Genomic DNA, 18,661 nt, shown 5'->3' with positions numbered 1-18,661 from the left:
GACTGGAAGAATGCTTACGGTGATGACTTTGAAAGAATCTCTAAAAGCTAACTTGGATGTTTTGACAGATATGAAAATTAAGGCCCAGAGAGATGACATGACTTGCTTGAGGTCACACAGCAAGTTTGGGGAAAGGACGAAGCCCAGGTCTCCTGAGGGAGGCTGAAGCACCCTCGGGCTTTGATTATCTGGTGCTTGTAGAGAGCGGAGAGTGTTGGAGCCAGGAACTACGTGTTCAAATCCTGGCATCGCCATTTACTATAACTGTGTGGCCCTGATTCCTCAACTTGAAAATGGGGATAACACACACCTTTTCGGTTGTTGTGAAGAATAAAAACACATACACAGCAGTATGGCACAATGCCTGGCACTCAGTAAGTGCTCAAAAATGTCAGCTAATGGTCTGGCAGCAGCAATAGTTATTATTGAATGCATTACTGATATGAATCTATATACTAACCATGAGATCTATCTGTTTCCCTGTGTGGTGGTGGGGTTGTTAGTCATCCAGTTGGGTCCCACTCTAATAATCAATCAATCCCTGTCTCTCACTTTTCTGTCCAGCCCCAGTAGTAATAGGGATTAAAGAAGGTGTGTAAGGGCTTCTCAGGTAGCCAGGGGTAAAGAATCTGCCTGCCAATGCAGGAGAGGCAAGTTCCATCCGGAAGATCCCCCGGAGAAGGAAATGTCAACCCACTCCAGTATTCTTGCCTGGGAAATCCCATGGACAGAGGAGCCTGGCAGGCCACAGCCCATGGGGTCACAAGAGAGTCGGATACGATTGAGCACACACACGCACAAGATCTGTAAACGTTCCAGTGCAGAGTACTCTCTAGATCAATGTTTATTTAGCCCAAAGCAATTCCTCTCCAAGTTCTACCGACAAAATTTTCCTGTCAGCCTAACCAACTCGTCTATACTTCCTGCGATCCCCTGGAACCAGGGAAGAGAGTTGTCCTCCACCTGTTAAGCTTGCTCAGCAGAGGAAAAGAGTGGGAAAACAACGAGCGTGTACGGCTAAGAAAGGGAGACAGAAAAGGCAGAGCCGGGAGACGGGTGGTGAGGAGGCTGGGGTGCACGAACGTGGTGTGGAGTTGAGAAAACTGTACAGACTGAGGGACTTGAGTGTCAGATGCAGGGGAAAGGACAAGAGGCGGCGGGAGAGGTGAGGGAGCTGACAGACGCGGAGGGTGTGCAGAAAGGTGGGGGTCTCGTAGGAACGAGTGGGAACCCCCCTCGTAGAGAGGTCCGTGGGTGGCCCAGAGGCAGGGCGGTCCAAGCTTCCAGCAGTTGTTTCTCCAGGCCTCCTCTTCCCTAGCCTGGGAGTCTGGGATCCCCGCGAGGGAGCCACTAGCCGGCTAGCCGCGGAGGAGGCGGGGAGGGGGGATCCGCAGCCTGGGATTGGCCGCCGCTTGGCCGGGCGGTGACGCGAGGCGGGCGGGCCCCTTTGTGACGTCACAATCAGCTGTTTGAACGTTCCAATTTGTGCGGTGAGTCCAGCAGCCGCGGCTGTAGACTCAAAGCCCGGCGCGCGAGCGCAGTCACTCTGAGCGCCGGACTCGCTCCCAACCCAGCCCCCGCGATGCTGCCGGGCCTGTGATCCGCCGCCGATCCTGGGACGCTCCGCCTCACAACTACCTCAGCGCCACCTGGGCCCGCCGCGCTGCCCCCAGTCCCCAGGTGAGTTCCCACCGGCTTTGGCCTGGGGGGCTCCTGGAGCCTCGGGACACGCCCCGCGCCCCCAGTTCCCGGGTCTTTGTCAGTCTCAGCGGGCGGCTGCCGGGGCTGCATTCTGGGCTCCGGATTGGCTGTCCCCGCCCGGTAGACCGTGACGTCTCTCTATTTGCATATGACTTTGAGACGTCACCAAGGCCGGCACCGCCCCCCCACCCCCTCCCGACTCGGGTCGCTTGTCCTCCGGTGACCCGTTGGGCGCTGGGTCGGAACTGGGCCCAAGAGTGAGGGACGCTGAAGGCAGCGGGACCAGAGGGCCCTCTTGTTTCCTGGGCTAACCCGGGAGCTGAGGTCAAACCTCTGATCTTCTACTTTGTCCTTGACACCTGAGAGAGGTTCGAAGAGACTTGAGAGACGTTCCGAAGGCTAGGTCTAGATAGGGGGAGGGGGTTGTCAGAAGTTCCGGAGCCCCTGAAGCTTGAACTCTAGATCGCTGGGGCAGCGCCAAGTGGTGGTGCAATCTCCTCCCTCTGGCTCCAGGCTCTGCGCTCCTGGGACTAACATAATAACATTCTCCTAATCCCTGACATGTGTGCAGCGCCTTAGCTGACGTCGTTCCCAGCCCCCGAACGAGGGGTCTTAGAGCCCATTTCATGGAAGGAGAAACCGTGGCCCTGAGAGGGGAAGTGGCTTACTCGAGGTCGTGCAGCTAGTTAGAGTCATGCCTACCTAGTGAGTGGCGGATGCGTTAGCCACTGGCACATACCTAGTAGAAGCTTATTACAAATAACAAGTTACACATCTTCCTTGCACCTAAGACTCTACTTGGGTTAGTTCAGTTCAGTTGCTCAGTTGTGTGGGACTCTTTGCAACCCCATGGACTGCAGCACGCCAGGCCTTCCTGTCCATCACCAACTCAAACTCATGAGTCGGTGATGCCATCCAACCACTTGGGCTAAGCCCCATCCAAATTTGATAATGCTCCCAGGTTTCCTCACTCCTGGATCTTTTTCCAGGAGGTCTCTGGAGACTGGGTCCCCTTTTGAGGCCCCCATCCTCATTCTATACCTCAGAGTTCTGGAAACCAGTAAAATCACTGCCTCCCAGCTGTTTTGGCCACAGAAAGGTGAGTCAATGACTGCATCAGGGTGTCTCCCGGGCCAGTGTTGGAATGGGGTGGAGATGAGAGTTCCCTCTGTTTGGCTGTCCTTCACCTCCCACCCTGGTGGCTCAGATGGTAAAGAATCTGCAATGCAGGAGACCAGAGTTTGATCCCTGGGGTCAGGAAGATCCCCTGGAGAAGGAAATGACAACCCACTCCAGTATTCTTGTCTGGAGAATTCCATGGACAGAGGAGCCTGGCAGGCTACAGTCCATGGGGTCACAAAGAGTTGGACACAGCTGAGCAACTATCACTTTCACCTTGCACCCTCAGAGCTGCCAACTAGAAAGGATTGCCCTGGACTAGTGCTGGTGATTACAAAGCGTGTGCTCCCCTCTCTCTGCTCACAGAGAAGCACCAGACACTGAGCAGAAGGAGAGTCTCTGACTTTCCAAATAGATGGGCCTATGGGTTGGACCAAGAGTCCTATCTCAGCCTAGACTCTGCTCACAGATGGGCTGGGGTAGAGGTGGCTTGGGGATCAAGTGTTATTCCGGGCACAGCTGTTGCAGTTATTAAAGGGAATGGTTCTCCCAGGAGCAGAACTGGGAATGTGAGAACCAGGAAGTTGGCAGGGCTGGGAAAGAAAAATTCTGGGAGCCTCCCTCTGTGGTCATGAGAGGGGGCGGGCACTGGCTGGCTGGTAAGGTTGTCACTTCTGGCTCTGTCACTGACTTGCTGTGTGACCTCGGGAAGGGAGCTTTCCCAGCCCTAAGCCTTCCTTACCTCAATCTGTTTGTAATTTGAAGAGGCCTGGAGCACACTCTGGTACACAGTGGGTGCTCTGGTAAATGCAGGATGAATCTCGGTGCCAGGAACCTCAGACCCTTTTATAGCTGGACAGAGGGGCCCCTGAGAGGGGCGGTGACTTGATCAAAATCTGACTTTTGTCTGGCTTCCCCTGTCTTCCCTGCATCATTATATTTTGGGGGATTGTTTACTGAGGAGTTCCTGACTGTACACTTTGGACCGAAGGCTCAGTGACCTGGTGCTAGGCCTGTTCTGCCACCATCTAGCTGTGAGTCTTTGGACGGACTTATGTCCTCTGATCCTCAGCTTATAAAATGGGCTGGGGAACATCATGGTTTCTGAAACACCTGTTCACTTTCTTTCCATTTTCTCGATGAAGCAGTAGGTCCTTGGAAACAGGGTGTGCCTCATCAAGGCCCCAGTCTTTCCCTTCCTTCAGGAGGGGTCAAACTCTCTGAATTTTTGGTAACTGAGTCACTAACTCCCTGTGGCTACAAATGGGCTGGGATATGTGGCTTGTGCTGGGCGGGCACTGATTGAGGGTGACCCAACCTTTCATAATCCCTGAAAATCTACCACCAGGGAGGCCAACACCCAGGCACCACTTCCTTCTGGAGCCCACTGTGGGGTCTGCAAATGTATACATACTCTTAGTGTGTAGAGCTTAGGTGATTCTGCGGCAAGTGTGAAAAATATACCCAGGGATTGGAAGATGTGCAACAACCATAGAAATACCCCAGGTGGGTTTGCAATAAGAGTAGAATGCCTCCAGGGAATGGTAGTGTGACTGTATCCTCAGGGAGCTTTATAGAAAGTGTGGAAACATCCTTAGAGGAAGGTGACAAGTGGCTGAGTAGCAAAACTGTTGGCTATCTTCAGGAGAGTCAAGCTTTAGGGACATCCAGGGGGCCTGGCCAGCAGCCCCTGACCCAGATCTAGTCCTGAAGTAGGCTTGGTGTTTCCATTCCTGGAGCAGGGAGTCTCCTTTCTCATCTTCAGCCAGGGAAGGACTGATTGAGGGCTTGAGTTCTGGTCCAACCCTCAGTCCTCATCCTTAAGGGCTCTTGGGGTCTGATAGCTCTCTCCCTCCATCATCACCTCCCACTGACCTGCTGTTTCCCTGGGACCAGGCAACCTGATCTTCCTCCCTAACCAGGGATGCAATCCTTGAGCAGGAGCTTGGAAATAGTGGGGATGAGGGTAGAGGGCCTGTGGGAATAGGACCTTCATCTGACAGACACAATTGAGGTTTATGTAATCACATGGTGAGATGGTAGCTGTTCTGTGGGATTTCTGCTAGTGAGCCCTCTTCAAGCCACACAGGCTCAAGTAGTGGTTCTTTTTTTTTCTTTTTAAATTGTTTTTGGCTGTACCAGGTCTTAGTTGCAGTGCTTCATTGCACCATGTGGGATCTTTAGTTGCGGCATGTGGACTCTTAGTTGCAGCATGTGGGATCTAGTTCCCTGACCAGGGATGGAACCTGGGCCCGAGTTGGGAGGGCGGAGTCTTAGCCACTGGACCACCAGAGAAGTCCCCTCAAGTAGTGATTCTTAATCTCTGGGGTCAAGGACTACTGTTTAGGGAATCATGATGAAAACCAAGGTCCTTCAGTTCAGAAAAATACACATGGACCATGGTCCTAGGTCACTAAATTAAAAATGCCTAACCCAGACAGATACCCAGCAAAGGCAATGGAGTATAGTGATCTGGAATCTGCATGGATTAGAATCCTTCCTCTGTGTCTTACTAGCTGTGAGATTTTAGGCAAATCATCTTATGCCTCTGAGCCTCAATTTCTTCACCTGTAAAAGAGGGCTAATAATTATATCCCATTTCCTAGAGTTATTATGACGATTACATGAGGTAGTAGGTTAAAGGCTTAACACAGTACTTGGCACATGAATATTAGCTATATGATGATGATGATAAATAATCACAATATTGGGTGATTTCTTCCTTGCCTGGAGAAGTGTTTTTACCCTTCAAGGTCCAGGTTGGACGTCCAGTCCTTTGAGGACCTTCCCTGATAGAGTCTTATATATCAGTCCTAGAGCATGCAATAATATTAACAATTATTAATAATAAACCAGTTGATTAGTTTATTGAATGCTTAGTCTGTATCCAGGTACTGTTCTGAGCACTTGGTGTTTAGTTCATTTAATTCTCATGAGAGCCCAGAAGAGGATACTATTATTGGCTCATTTAATTCCTTTAAGGCCTGAGAGGAGGATACTGTTATTCTTGCCATTTGACAGATGAGAAAACTAAAGCACAGATACGTTAAATAACTTCTGCTGCTGCTGCTGCTAAGTCACTTCAGTCATGTCCTACTCTGTGCGACCCCATAGACGGCAGCCCACCAGGCTCCTCCGTCCCTGGGATTCTCCAGGCAAGTGGATTGCCATTTCCTTCTCCAAGGCATGAAAGTGAAAAGTGAAGGTGAAGTCACTCAGTCGTGTCCGACTCTTAGGGACCCCATGGACTGCAGCCTACCAGGCTCCTCCATCCATGGGATTTTCCAGGCAAGAGTACTGGAGTGGGGTGCCATTGCCTTCTCCGAAATAACTTCTAAGGTCATACAAAAAACAGAAAAGCCTGGAGGCAGGCTGACTTAGCAGAAGGTGAACAAACAACACACACACACACACACAGAGATGTGTTTACACACACACATACACGCACAGGGCAAAGCTTTCCCACACATTTCCATTGTACTCTTATCAATGTTTTGGGTGCTGGGGCAGGTATCCCCAGCCAGGAGTTGAGGGGAGAGCAGTCCCTGGTACCTCTGACTCCTCTCTACCTCACAGGTTTCTGCACTGCTATAGACCATCCCCCTCCCGCAGGCCTCTCTGCTCCCCCACCATGCTTCAGCGCCTCACCAGCCTCTTCTTCAGTCCCCCACCACCTGCTGCCGAGGACCCCGACTGCCCCCAAGCCTTTGTCTCTGAGGAAGATGAAGTGGATGGCTGGCTCATCATTGACCTGCCCGGTGAGTCTGGGGACAGGGCTGACTCCTGAGCCTGTGAAGTTTTCATTAGGGCACTAGTCCAGCCATCGAGCATGGAGCTGCTAGGGGACTGGGGAGTTCCCAAGGCAAATTGGGGCTGAGGCAATAGCATTGGAGGTAGGGTAACAGTGCCGTCCCATGCAAGCTGGGGCTCTCTCCTGGCAGAGGTGTTGCAGTCCACACCTCAAGCGCCCTAGGGCAGCAGGTCGAGACTTGTGGGTGCCCCATGGGTGTGGCTGGAGGGGCTACGGGTCTGACTAACGATGCCCTTTCTCTCCCTGTCCCATTGTGTCCGGGGTGTGTGTGTGTGTGTGTCTGTGTGTGTGTGTGTGTGTGTCTGTGTCTGTGTCTGTCTCCCCACTGCGCCCCCTTCTTCCGTAACCCATAGACAGCTTCACAGATCCACCCAGCCCCGGGGCTGCCGCTGCCACGGCAGGCCGCCCTCCGCCCGCACCCTCCTTGATGGATGAAAGCTGGTTTGTTACCCCTCCGGCCTGTTTTACTGCAGAGGGGCCTGGACTCGGGCCTGCCCGCCTCCAGAGCAGCCCGCTGGAGGACCTCCTCATCGAGCACCCCAGCATGTCCGTTTACGTGACCGGCAGCACCATAGTGCTGGAGCCTGGCCCGCCCTCCCCACATCCAGAAGACGACGAAGCTGCCCTGCCTGACGGAGACTCTAGCGACGGGTGAGTGGCCCGGGAGCGGAGCCTGGAGGCCTAGAGAGGAGTGTCTTGGAGCCCAGGAACCCCCTGGCACTGCCCGGGAGGACCCTTTAGAGGCGGGTGTTCGAGGCAAAGGGCGGGGCCGATGGGCCAGGATGTAGCTCGGCCTGAAGGCAAAGGAGCCTTTGAGATTGGGAGAGGCGTGGCTTCATGGCTGGGGCGGAGCTTGAGAAAGACTGGAGCAGACGCTTGGGGTCTGTTGAGGTTGGAAGGGCGAGGCCGCAGAGCTAAGGAAGTGTGGGGGTAGGGTACAGAATGCCAGGGTCGAATCGGAAGCTGAGCCTTCACGGGGCCACATTTACCCGTTTTAGAGTCTAGGACCGAGGAGGCATCTCCGAGGTGGCTTGGAGGAAGGGCTGGTACCCACGAGAAAGGCATTGGGCGCCCCCCTCTGAGCAGAGACCAAACCTTGAGGAGGGTGCGGGGACAAATGGGAGGTGCCAGCACTCCCCTCGATCTGTCCAGCCCTGACTGACTCTCTGTCTCTCCCCGCAGGGAGCTGGCGCCTGCTCGCCGCGAACCCCGGGCCCTGCACCACGCCGCCCCTCTGGCGGCGCGGGCTGCGCTGCTGGAGAAAGCAGGCCAGGCGCGGCGGCTGCAGCGGGCCCGGCAGCGGGCCGAGCGCCACGCACTGAGCGCCAAGGTGGTGCAGAGGCAGAACCGCGCCCGCGAGAGCCGTCCGCGCCGGCCCAAGCACCAGGGCAGCTTTGTCTACCAGCCCTGCCAGCGCCAGTTCAACTACTGAGCTTCCCCCGGCCGTGCTGCAAACCCCTCGCTGACTGCCGACCCCATCCAGCCCCTCCGCCGCAGCCAGTGTGCTGATCGAGGGGGCGCCTGCAGCCCACCTCGGGCTGGATACCACAGGCTCCCTTCTTAAGTGTGTGAAGTGGGCTGATCGCCCCTCTCCCACTCTTCCTTCCCTTTCTCTGATCCTCTAATCTGCCTCTGAACACAACCCTCACCCCGCTCCGCAACCCCGCGCCCCCGCCCCCCCAGCCCCGCTCTCACCTTCTGGCCTCTTCTGGCATCTAATCCTCCTCCCCCACTGACAGTCCGTCTTTCCTTCCCTGGTTCCCCTTCTGGATCTTTGCTCTGACCCTCTCCATCCCCATTCCTCCAGTCCTCTATTTCCGACCCACTCCTGTTTCTGAGACTGTCTTCTTCCAGTCTCATATCTGGCTCATTTCCTACCTTCAGCTCCCACTTTACAAGCCTCACTCTATCTAATGTCTGGACCTGCATTCATTCCTACTCATTACTCAGTGATTCTCCCAGTGAGACTAGAGGGTTCTGCCTTTAGTTTCCCCCTTCCCTCTCCTCTGGAGGCTGGGCTCCCTGAAGTTGCTCAGGCATGGAAAGGTAAGGTATGTGGGAAAGGACTGTGAGATGTGAGTCAGTGGGAGAAAGTGGAGGGAATCGAGGAAAAGAGGAAACCTATTGGAAAGGTAGTCAGGTCAGGCGGGTTGAGATGCTGTAGGGAGCAGGGCACAATAGGGGCTCACACTGTGCTTGCTCAGAGAGGCCAAGCCTTGCTCTCAAGCTGGAGCCTGGAGTCTACTCCCTCATCCCTTTTCTATAATTCACCTCCCAAATCTCTTCCTGAAATCAAACCTTCTGCAGATCCCTGTGTCTGAAGGGCTTAGTTAGTACCTTGCTGCCCTTACTTGCAACATGTCAACTTAGCAGTAAAGGCTGGGCAAAGCCCTGCCATCCTAGATATCTGTTCATATGCCCAAGGTGCTAGAACTAGCTTAGGAAAGATGCAGGCTGGAGGGATTCTAGGCAGGGGAAGGACACACCCCAGAATAAGAATGCAGAATAATGATGCTAGGGAGAACGAGCTGTGGGGTGAAGCCATCCCAAGAATGGCAGTGCCGCCTTTATCTTGCCTCTGGCCTGGTATTTCACACTCTGCCAGGATGGCTAATAAACAGTCCTGGGTAGGAGGCCAGGAGCCCCACTGTCCCAATCCCCATAGTCCCTACCCAGGTTCAGGGCCTTTAAGGAGGCCTCTCTTCATTTTCTTTCCCAGGGCTCTCTCCCTTTCTAGGCTGCTTGGGAGAAATAGGTACCCTACGGTTTCCTCTTCCCTTTTCCTCCAGTAAGTATGTGGGAGAAGGGACCTGGATACCTGGATGAACAGGGGACAGGGCAGTCAGCTTTCTCCTTCTCACGGCAGGACTGAATTTTGGGCTCAGACACCAGCAACAGCCTCTTGGGATGCCCCAAGTTGCTTCTCCTTTCCTTTTTCTAACTGTCCTTTTCTAGTGTGTGCTCTTTCTTCCTTGAAACTTTTAATATTTCCTGTTACATATTAACATAGGTCTTCCCCCTCACTCCAGTTCTAGGTTTCTAGGCCTCGTGGCCAAGCTGAAGTTTAGAGAAAACTGCAGTTCCATGAGGGCAAAGGCAGCTGCCCTCCCTGACCTGCTAACCCTAGGCCTCATGGGGGGTGTATGGATAAGGGAGGGGGTAGCCCTACAGATGTTGGGATGGGGACAGAGGAAGCCCTGTTGGGGTCTCATACACAAGGGAATAAGCCACATTTACAATATAAAAGCAGTTCAAAGTCCCCATACTGGTCCACCAGGGCTCCAGTAGTTGACAGCCTTGCCCCTCTCCCCAAGGTTACAACCTAGTCTCTGATTCTTCCAGCTACTCATTGGTTACATCACAGCCAGCTTAGGGTCTTCAGCACTTCCAAGAGCTGAAACTCCCTCCAGCACTTCTTGCCTACTCTTTCGCTGCCAGCTGGAGCTTAGGCTCAGTTCTGGGCAGTGCTGTTCACAACCCTTCTGTGGGGGAAAAGTGAGTTAGAGCATTTGGCTCCAGTTTTGGAAGGCCCCTACCTTACCCATAATTCTGTAAGGCTCCTGTAGTTTTAGAACCCTCCAATATCATCACCTAGCTGGTTGCAAGGCTCATATTTTTTTACTTTCCTATAGATTTCTGTAGCATTTGAGTATGGCAATATTTTAATTGTGTATAGATCTCTTAAGAACCAACACTAGTTGGTCTCCTGATGGTCTGACTCCTGAAGCATCAGACCTTGTCATACTGTACTGACTGTGTACGTGCCTTTCACCTTGAGCATGCTTCAGGATTTTTTTTTAAACCACAGAACTTGAATACATGAGGGAACCAGAACTCACAAAGTCCTATGCAACCTCAGACAGGAGAAGGTTAGAGAGTCTGTCCTTATGATGTTTTCAGAGACCCTGGAGAAGTCTGTTCCAGACTGTATTACTTCATGTCAGCACTACCAGCGCTTTGCCAAAACTCAGTTACATGAGAGGGACCCATTTCTAGAGTGTGTCCCAGTTACATTAAAGGACAACTTCCAGTAATTCCCCAATACAGCTCTCTTCAAGCTGGGTGTCATTTCCAGCTCTTGCCAGTCTGGCCCCACCAGGGTACCACGTGTGTATGAATGCAGTGTGCTGCTGTTTTGGAGTATGCTTGCTCCCTGACCCTTGTCTGGAACCCTGGTAGTCTGCTCTGACACATGATGTCAGGTACAATGAGGACCCCAACAGAGCTCCTGGATGACTCCTCAGATCCATGTGGCTTTCTGTGAGGGGACTGAAGGCAGACATAACATGGTCCCGTGTACCTTTCCTCTTGCCCTGCCCCCTGGTTCCAGGTGGAACCAGTAAGATGAGTGCATCCCTCTTGGGTGTTTTGTGTTGAGACCGGCTGAAAAGAGGAGACTCTGGTTGACCATGTTGTGACATGTTGCAGACTCGAGGACACAACCCCCTCAGCCTGGTCATGTGGCATGCCTGTGGATGTGTGTAACAGGATTCTGATTGTTAGACTGTAATGTTATTCCTCTATGGGAGAAAAAGTTAATATAAAGAAAAACAAATAAAAATCTATTTAAAGCACATTATGCTTTCTTCCTGAGTAGAGCTAAAGTTGGAGAAGCACTTTGCAATCTCAAACACAGTACTGACATAGTGTGTTATTATAAGGCTGGGTTTGGTTCTGGTTGTGTGTGTGTCACACACGGGAGGAAAAGGATAGATGAGCTTGCTGGTGACAGAGCCAGACAATGTGGTGTGACTTAGAAATAACTACTTTTAGAGAATCCTTATAATGCAAGACACATTTCAAAAAATGAGAATAAGAACATGAGACTCAGCAATTCATTCTTTGGATCTCAGGCACTGGGTTATGGAGCCACTGCAGGGGAAGGGATGGAGTATATGTCTAGCTATAGGAGACACAGCAGAAGGCTAGGGCCCAGACCAAGATAAAGACAAGACCTCAAGCACTAATGTCCCCTGAATGTTGGGGGTAGGAGAGGGGCAGAAGTAGCTGGTTTAGAGACCACAATTTTTAATGTAAGGACAGAGCCAGGAAAGGGAGAAACCTAGGCATGTTCATAAGTCACCCCAAGCCATGGTGATGCAAATTAAAAACAGAGCAGCCAAAGAGTGGAACACAGTGGGTATCTCTGAACTACATAATGCAAAATGACCACTTTTATTTGGGAGCTGCTCCATCTAACCACAGATATGGACTGAAGTTAGAAACCTGACCTAAACTGGGCTAGATTCTTGATGCTGTTACAAAAAATCTTGCTGGTCGGTCTGGGCTTCTCTCTTGAAAGGAGGAGGTGTATACATGCTTGTTTTGGAGCAATCATGCGCATGGAGAAGCAGATGAAAGAGGTAGAGAAAAGTGCTATCTGATTTGCTGATTGCTTCCTGTTTCTAGACAATCCTGGGTGACTTTGATCCTAAGTTGATTCTGTTGTTTTCAACCAAAGGAAATCTGACCAATATCAAAGTGCCTGGTACAGTGCTAAAAAGAGCTAATTTTCCAAAGCCAAGGAATGAGCTGAGTGTACAAGTATGTTCATTTCCCACAACTTCCCAGACGGGCATCTCAAGCGCAACGAGGACAAGATGGAATTCTAATTCACAAAGAAGGCTGTTCCTATTCACTTATGGTCCAAAGAAAGAGCCTGCTTACCCAATAATCCCTTACCAATCAATAACATACGTTTATGTTCTAGGACAAAAGACATTTATTTAACACATTCAGTATTTCACATTGTACAAACCCTTAGATTCTCTTTATTCACTGGTCCATTTCTACAACAAATACATCCAAAACACTATATAATAAAATTATTTACAACATTTCCAAATGAGAAGATTTCCTGTTGCCCTACTACTGCTATTCACACACAGTACTTCCACGGCACAATACATCATTAGAGATCTAAAAATGCTCACCCTGTACTCTAGGCTGCTTAGGAAATGTGAAAACTAATAACATAATCGCATTAGCTCCTCTCAATACATGGCAACATTTTAGAAACCTTGAACTTCCTCTTGCAACACCAAAATGGTTCAACAACTCTGCTTTCCCCATTGCACTTTACGAAACAGGCTGCAGGGACTAGGAAAAGGACCACGTTATTAAAATAACTAACTGTACAGAAATGGATTTTTAAAAAGTCACAGCGCAAAATTGCTTTTTGTAAAATTCACACACATTTACAAATATCAAGTCGTCATCCAGCTTGTTTACTTGGATTTTCTTCGCTTGGATTGCACCGCACTGGTTACGTCTGTGGGGGAGAAAGGAAAGACATGTTCAGCTGAGGCAACTTTTTACCGCAGTGCCTTTCAGGCAAGTCCACAAGAACCAGGGCTGACCTGAGTGGAGGCCTACTGGACTCTGAGTCAGTCTAAGGGACTCAAAAGGCCCACTTAGTGTGAAGAGGGTCTCAGGCTTCTTGGCCTGATAAGACTCGGGCCTGGCTGGCAACTGGGGAAATGTTATACAGGTAGTAGGAGGTGAAGCAAACATACATGGAAAAGGTGCCAAGGTGGGGACAGCCTCTTTAGTGGGGCAATTAACCCCACCATCTCCATCACCTGTTTCCATCACGCAACAAAATGATGGATAGACTGACAACGCTTTTAGTCAGAAATCAATGAGTGATGCCAGAGTGCAAAACAAAACAGCCTCTGGATCCCTTCTGGGGCTAAGCCATTTTTTTTTTTTTGCACTGAAGAACTCTTAGCCATGCCATAGTCAAAGTCTCTAAATAACATGACCATGACCTTGGTCAGGAAGTGTCTACCATGGCCTGATAGCAATTTGGAGCACGCCACAGCCTGCTCTGAGCCCAGGTGAGCCTGAAGGCTTCATGGAAGAGGTGGGAACTGAGAGGTTTGTATCAGTGACAGGGTAACAGTGACATAAAAGGGAGGGAAGGAGTGTGTTTTAACTCCTTTAGTATTACGTCTTCAACCAACCAACTTAATCTTCTCCCATATTTAAACCATCTTTCTCAAACACTTTTCAACATAAGTCTTCTACAGCAAAGTAACAGTGAATAGCCTAAAGCTCTCCAACTGTAAACATTTCTTTAAAATCTCATATTAATATTAAAAATTCACCCTCATTCTTCATGCTGCTCCATAATAGATATTTTTGATTTAAAATATTTTTACTTCCCAATAAGGACCAAAAAAGTGCCCTCTATTTAACATAAATGTGTTGGATGAATTCAACTTACCCCTTCCTAGAAACTAGGCTGAATTTTCTGATGCTGCACATTATTAGGTTCAGTATTCTAAGCAATTTTTATTTTCTTTTTTGTATTATATTTTGAGAACCCAGACTTAAAATGTACATGCAAAAAGCAAAAATTTCACTAAGTAAAATTTTAGCTAAGTAATTGCTAAGAAGTGAAACCTAGATGATTTTCTAAAAGGTGGCCTGTGTGGTGATTTCAGGCTTCTGTTGGTAGAAGTTTCAATACATCTTGCTTCTTGCGGGGAGATCGTGATGCTCGTGCCAGGTGGTAGAATTAGTTTCTCTGATTTACTCATTAGTCTTTTGCTAATCAGAGGACAGTAAATCTGATAGGATGTTGATAACGGTGTAAATTCCATGTAAATAAACTGAGTCCCACATAGCACACAACTCCCCATGATCAATCAACTCTTTACATCCACCACCTCTCAACCTTCACTTTCATTGTAGATTTGTCATTTGCAGTGAAAACATACAGGGTTTTGTCTTGACTAAGTGTTCATCCTAAGAAAAATATCTAACTTAGGTCAACTTTGGGAGCTTCTCCTTTGTTATGATTTGAATGATCAAGTGGTATGTCTAAGCAACACATGTGGCTGGGAAGCATGGTTAGCAGTCGGGGAATAAACAACCTTAGGCTCCCCCCTCCATTCCCTCCTTGCTTGTTCCCATCTGTCAGTGCTCCAAAGCACCCAGGGATCTGGCAGGCTGCCTCTGCTTCTGAGGATGAATCAATGAGTGGGGCCATGAGTAAACAATTTATCTATGCTAGAAACTGCAAAAAAAAAAAAGTCTTTTAGATACTAGGGTGAGAGGTGGCAGTGGTGGTGTAGGGTGTACGTTTATACTTCCATGAAAGAGAAAACCTGATCTTGAAGTCTCTATCACCTTCTCTGGATAAATCCAGCCAACCTGGTCACAGAGCAAAGTTACCTTTGATGTTTCTATAAACCTGAAAGGTTATTTTTACGGTTCAATTTTATACTCCCTCTAAAATATTACCATGTTTACCATTCTGTTGAACACAATAAGAAAATCTAGAAGCTAAGTTTTTAAGGTAAGGAATTCTGGGGAAGTAATGTAGTAGGCGAAGGTATATTCAGGATGTATTTAATATGTAAGGCCTGCTCCTTTATCCCAAGCCCCTATTATAAATACTATATTGGGGGAAAAAAATCACATACATTATTGAAAAACTCTCAGTATTTTTTTTTTTTTTTTTAACCATCAAATATCTTTTTATTTTAGGCTGCACTGCGCTGCTTGCCAGGATCTTAGTTCTTTGACCAGGGATTGAACTCGGGCCATGGTAGTGAAAGCCCAGAATCCTAACCACTAAGCCACCAGGGAACTCCCAACCTTCAAAGATTTTATAAATTAATGTCTTCACAGATACACAAATAATCCAAAGACTAATAGTATAGTTACTTCGCTGATGTTCATATTTTACAATCGACTCTATGGTAAAAGGGAGGGTCAGTAACAGTCTTTCAGGTGGTGTCTATGTATGCCCTTGGGATACATTTAAATTTGTAATTTGAAAGGGCCTTTTTAAAGCATTTTAAAAGTAATTTTTAAATGACTGCCTCATTTTTTGACCTTAAGCAAATTTGGCTAAATCTATATAGTTCAAGTTTCTATTAAATCTTCTAGTATGTGAGCTTTACCTTCTACGGAGTTTTATAAATTAACCTTGACCTTGCTCACTTCATTACGCTTTTTACTATTCCTCTTCTAGCCAAGATTTCCACTTAATTGTAAAAAAATTCTGGAAATTTCCTTTCAAAATTTGTATGGCTTGTTTCTAAATGACTACAAGAGTACAGTTTCAGGCAGTTACTGTTCAGGGTTTTCCTCGGTCTTCCACATGGCAGGCGGATTCTTTACCAGCTAAGACACCAGGGAAGCTCTTTCCTTCCATAAGATGTAGCTAATTATGCTTATTCTATAATAACAACACCTACATTTAAAGTGTATCTGTATCAGTTCACTCAGTCTTATCCAACTCTTTGTGACCACCTGAGCCACTGATTCCAGTGTATCTGTATACTCTGTGCTTTTTAGATTGCTGCTTTTCAAGTCACTAGCTGTGGACAGGACAGAATTACCATCCCACTTTGCTGTCAGAGGCATCTAAGGGCACACCAGGGACACCCACAGCTACTGCTGATTATAGCTTGCTCTGAACTCCCCTCTTATTAGGATATTTCCCCTGGTTTCAAACTTGTACACCAAACTTCATCTATTTAACTGCTGCTGATCCTTTTTACCAGTTGAAAATATAACACAAAACTACTATAGACGTAAGACTAAATACAGAATGACAAGGGAAACTAGAAAAATCATTTGTGTGAATGGGGAATTCATCATGTCAGGAAGAACTACTCACCTGCATATCTGTAGACACATCTGATCAAGTGCAATTTTAAAAAGTTCACTGATTGGTGGGAGCCAATTTTCATTGTCTGTAATTAAAAGTGGCAGGACAGGGACTCCGGAGGTCAGGTGGTTAACAATCTGCACTTCCGGCACAGGGTGTAGGGGTTCAATCCCTGGTCAGATAACTGAGATTCTACATGGCATGAGGTGTGGCCAGACAAACAGAAGTGGCAGGGTGCTGGGGGTTGGTGGTGGTGGGGGGAACCCAACCAACTAAAATCAAACAACAGATTGGAGAAAGGGACCCATCGACCACGTGGGCCTTGCTGGACTTGCGCAGAAATCATCCATCCCACCTGCTCCAATCTGGTAGTCCGGTGGGCCTTGGTTAGCATGAGGTAAGCAAACTCTTTTCTCAAAGCAGAAGCATGATTAAGGTTACTGGTTTTCCAATAATACAGGAAGTACCAATATTTCTCATTATAAACTGCTCATAATATTTCATGAAAAAACACAGACTGTTTCTGATTTTGTTTGGGCATATATGACCAAAATCTTAAGAGCACAAAAAGGCAAAACCCTCTCTTCCTTTCAAAAATTGAAGAAGTGTTGATGCTGCAGGAAGATGTTTCAGGTACCCAGCACTATATATGTCTACAAGTTTGGGACACATACAGCTTAGAAGCCAGCTTGATATTTTATGACACTGGTTCATTTTTGGATACAACACAGAAAGCCAAATAATATGCATATTAATTCTTTAATTTGGATCCAAGAGCTCTAACACTTAAAAATCAAGAGCTATAGCTTTCATTTCTGATTTAAAAAGTAACTTACCCTAGAAGAGTTAAAAATAGATAGCCTGAGGGCTTAAAACTGATGTGGAGATCTAGACAAGACTGTGATTCCTGGGGTCTGGCCAGAACCCTGCCATCCTCTAGGGAGGTACTTATGCAGCACTGCCTCATGTAATATCGCAAAGCCTGTGAGTCATTACGATCTCTTCTAAGCCAGTTGCTAAGCCTCAAAGCATGGATGGGACAGGCATTCCAACATGACTACCATCACCTTGGGACAATGTTCAGTTTAAGTGTACAGGCCTGTACACCCAAACCCACTTCTAAAACAGGCTCCAGCTTTACATCTTTTCTTGGCTAGCAGTTATCTACAGAGTGGCTCTAATTTGGGCATCTCTTAACTGTCCCTCCCAGCTGCCAGATTAGTTCTTTCTGGTGCACTGTAAATGACATCTTTAGTATCCTGAGGCTCTGGGCTCAGGCCAGATTTCCAAAAATCTGGTTGTATGACATCTCTAAAGGTCAACATTTATCTTCCTGCTTTAAAGATATTCTACAGCTTGGAAGACCGTGATCCTTTGGGAAAATACACAGAATTGAGGGGAAGCAGATTTCCTTACAGAACTCCAGGAATCTTCCACATTATGTTTCCTTCCAAACAAGTTTTTGCCTAGGAGATGATTCCCAAGGAGGGAGAAGGAAGTTGTTGGTTCCACTTCTGCATCCAAAGTGGGGATACCCACAGGACCCTGACTGTGGTATACATGGTATGTCTGGAGAGGAAAGAAGGCCCCTCCCAACCTCTCCCCTATCTGGCAGGCTGAGGTAAGGTGATGTCTACATCTCTGCTTTGCCTACTTGATCTGCAGATTTGAGGCCTCCTCCAGGAACTCTTGTGAGGCGTTTGATTTCTGACCCAGAAACGTGACCCAGAAACAGCTGAGCTCTCAGTCAGTGTCTGGTGTTGGGGCATCGCAATCTGCCCTGGTCTTCAGGCTGGTATCCTACTGGTGTGTGACTGTTTCGCAGCAGCCCTGCTGCTATCAGGCACTTGGCCAAGATCCCAGCTCTTGTCCAACTCGAGCTACTTAAACTCAGTACACTTTCTGAGAAGATGATACCCCCCCTCAGCTCTGGGCGTTTGCACATGCTTTACCTTTCACTTGGATGATGTTTCTTCGTTCTCAGTCTCAGCTTAAACATCTTTTTCTCCAGAAAGCCTACACTGACTTGACAGAAGAACAAAGCATCCCAGGTACTGGGTTGACCAAAAAGTTCCTTTGGTTTTTAAGTAAAAATAAAAACATATTTTTCATTTTCACCAACATATTCACTGTTTCGTTCTACTATCTTCCGCCTTTTTTCAGGCAACTTCATAATCCCATCTTCCCAAAACTTTTTTTTTTTTTTTTGAGCAAAGAACTCTCCCAGGTACCTTCTACAGTCTTCCAGGGAAAGGAAATTTTCTCCATTAAGAGAATTTTGTAAAGACTGAAATAATAGAAATCTGAAGGTGCAATGTCTCGTGAATACAGTGGATGAGTCAGAATTTCCCAGCCAAGCTGTAACAGTTTTTGCCTGGTCATCAAAGAAACATGAGGCCTTG

The 18,661-nt window shown here is 48.2% G+C and overlaps 2 protein-coding genes across 13 annotated transcripts in view; one reads left to right on the top strand and one right to left on the bottom strand.

The window, feature by feature from the left end:
• The first annotated feature begins 1,467 nt into the window (after nt 1-1,467).
• Nucleotides 1,468-9,705, top strand: TP53INP2 (tumor protein p53 inducible nuclear protein 2). Of its 4 annotated transcripts, XM_040247489.1 has the most exons (5): nt 1,480-1,680; nt 2,691-2,800; nt 6,397-6,578; nt 6,985-7,282; nt 7,814-9,705. In XM_040247489.1, exons 3-5 carry the CDS (start codon nt 6,452-6,454, stop codon nt 8,061-8,063), a joined length of 675 nt encoding a protein of 224 aa, XP_040103423.1. In that variant the 5' UTR covers nt 1,480-1,680; nt 2,691-2,800; nt 6,397-6,451; the 3' UTR covers nt 8,064-9,705. The 4 variants fall into 4 exon arrangements, with proteins under 4 accessions (XP_040103422.1, XP_040103423.1, XP_040103424.1 ...); XM_040247488.1 differs by lacking the exon at nt 2,691-2,800 and having other exon boundaries at nt 1,468-1,680; XM_040247490.1 differs by lacking the exon at nt 2,691-2,800 and having other exon boundaries at nt 6,433-6,578.
• A 2,082-nt stretch (nt 9,706-11,787) lies between these two features.
• Nucleotides 11,788-18,661, bottom strand: part of NCOA6 (nuclear receptor coactivator 6) — a 91,706-nt gene continuing 84,832 nt past the window's right edge. For 7 of the 9 annotated variants that reach the window (XM_040247482.1, XM_040247484.1, XM_040247485.1 and 4 more), the window contains one exon: nt 11,791-12,902. In XM_040247482.1, coding sequence (XP_040103416.1) covers nt 12,859-12,902 — 44 coding nt within the window. In that variant the 3' untranslated portion in view covers nt 11,791-12,858. Of the gene's footprint in view, nt 12,903-18,661 lie in introns of all 9 variants that reach the window. The other 2 variants (XR_005722279.1, XM_040247480.1) reach the window with 1 other exon arrangement.

This window comes from Oryx dammah, unplaced genomic scaffold, assembly GCF_014754425.2.
Source record: "Oryx dammah isolate SB20612 unplaced genomic scaffold, SCBI_Odam_1.1 HiC_scaffold_10, whole genome shotgun sequence".
NCBI lineage: Eukaryota > Metazoa > Chordata > Mammalia > Artiodactyla > Bovidae > Oryx > Oryx dammah.
This window is presented reverse-complemented; position numbering and strand designations above follow the sequence as displayed.

Coding starts and splice junctions, on each gene's coding strand:
- TP53INP2 (XM_040247488.1), top strand. CDS start 6,452: ATGCTTCAGCGCCTCACCAGCCTCTTCTTCAGTCCCCCACCACCTGCT. Junction 6,579..6,984: donor GCTCATCATTGACCTGCCCG/GTGAGTCTGGGG, acceptor CGTAACCCATAG/ACAGCTTCACAGATCCACCC. Junction 7,283..7,813: donor GACGGAGACTCTAGCGACGG/GTGAGTGGCCCG, acceptor CTCTCCCCGCAG/GGAGCTGGCGCCTGCTCGCC.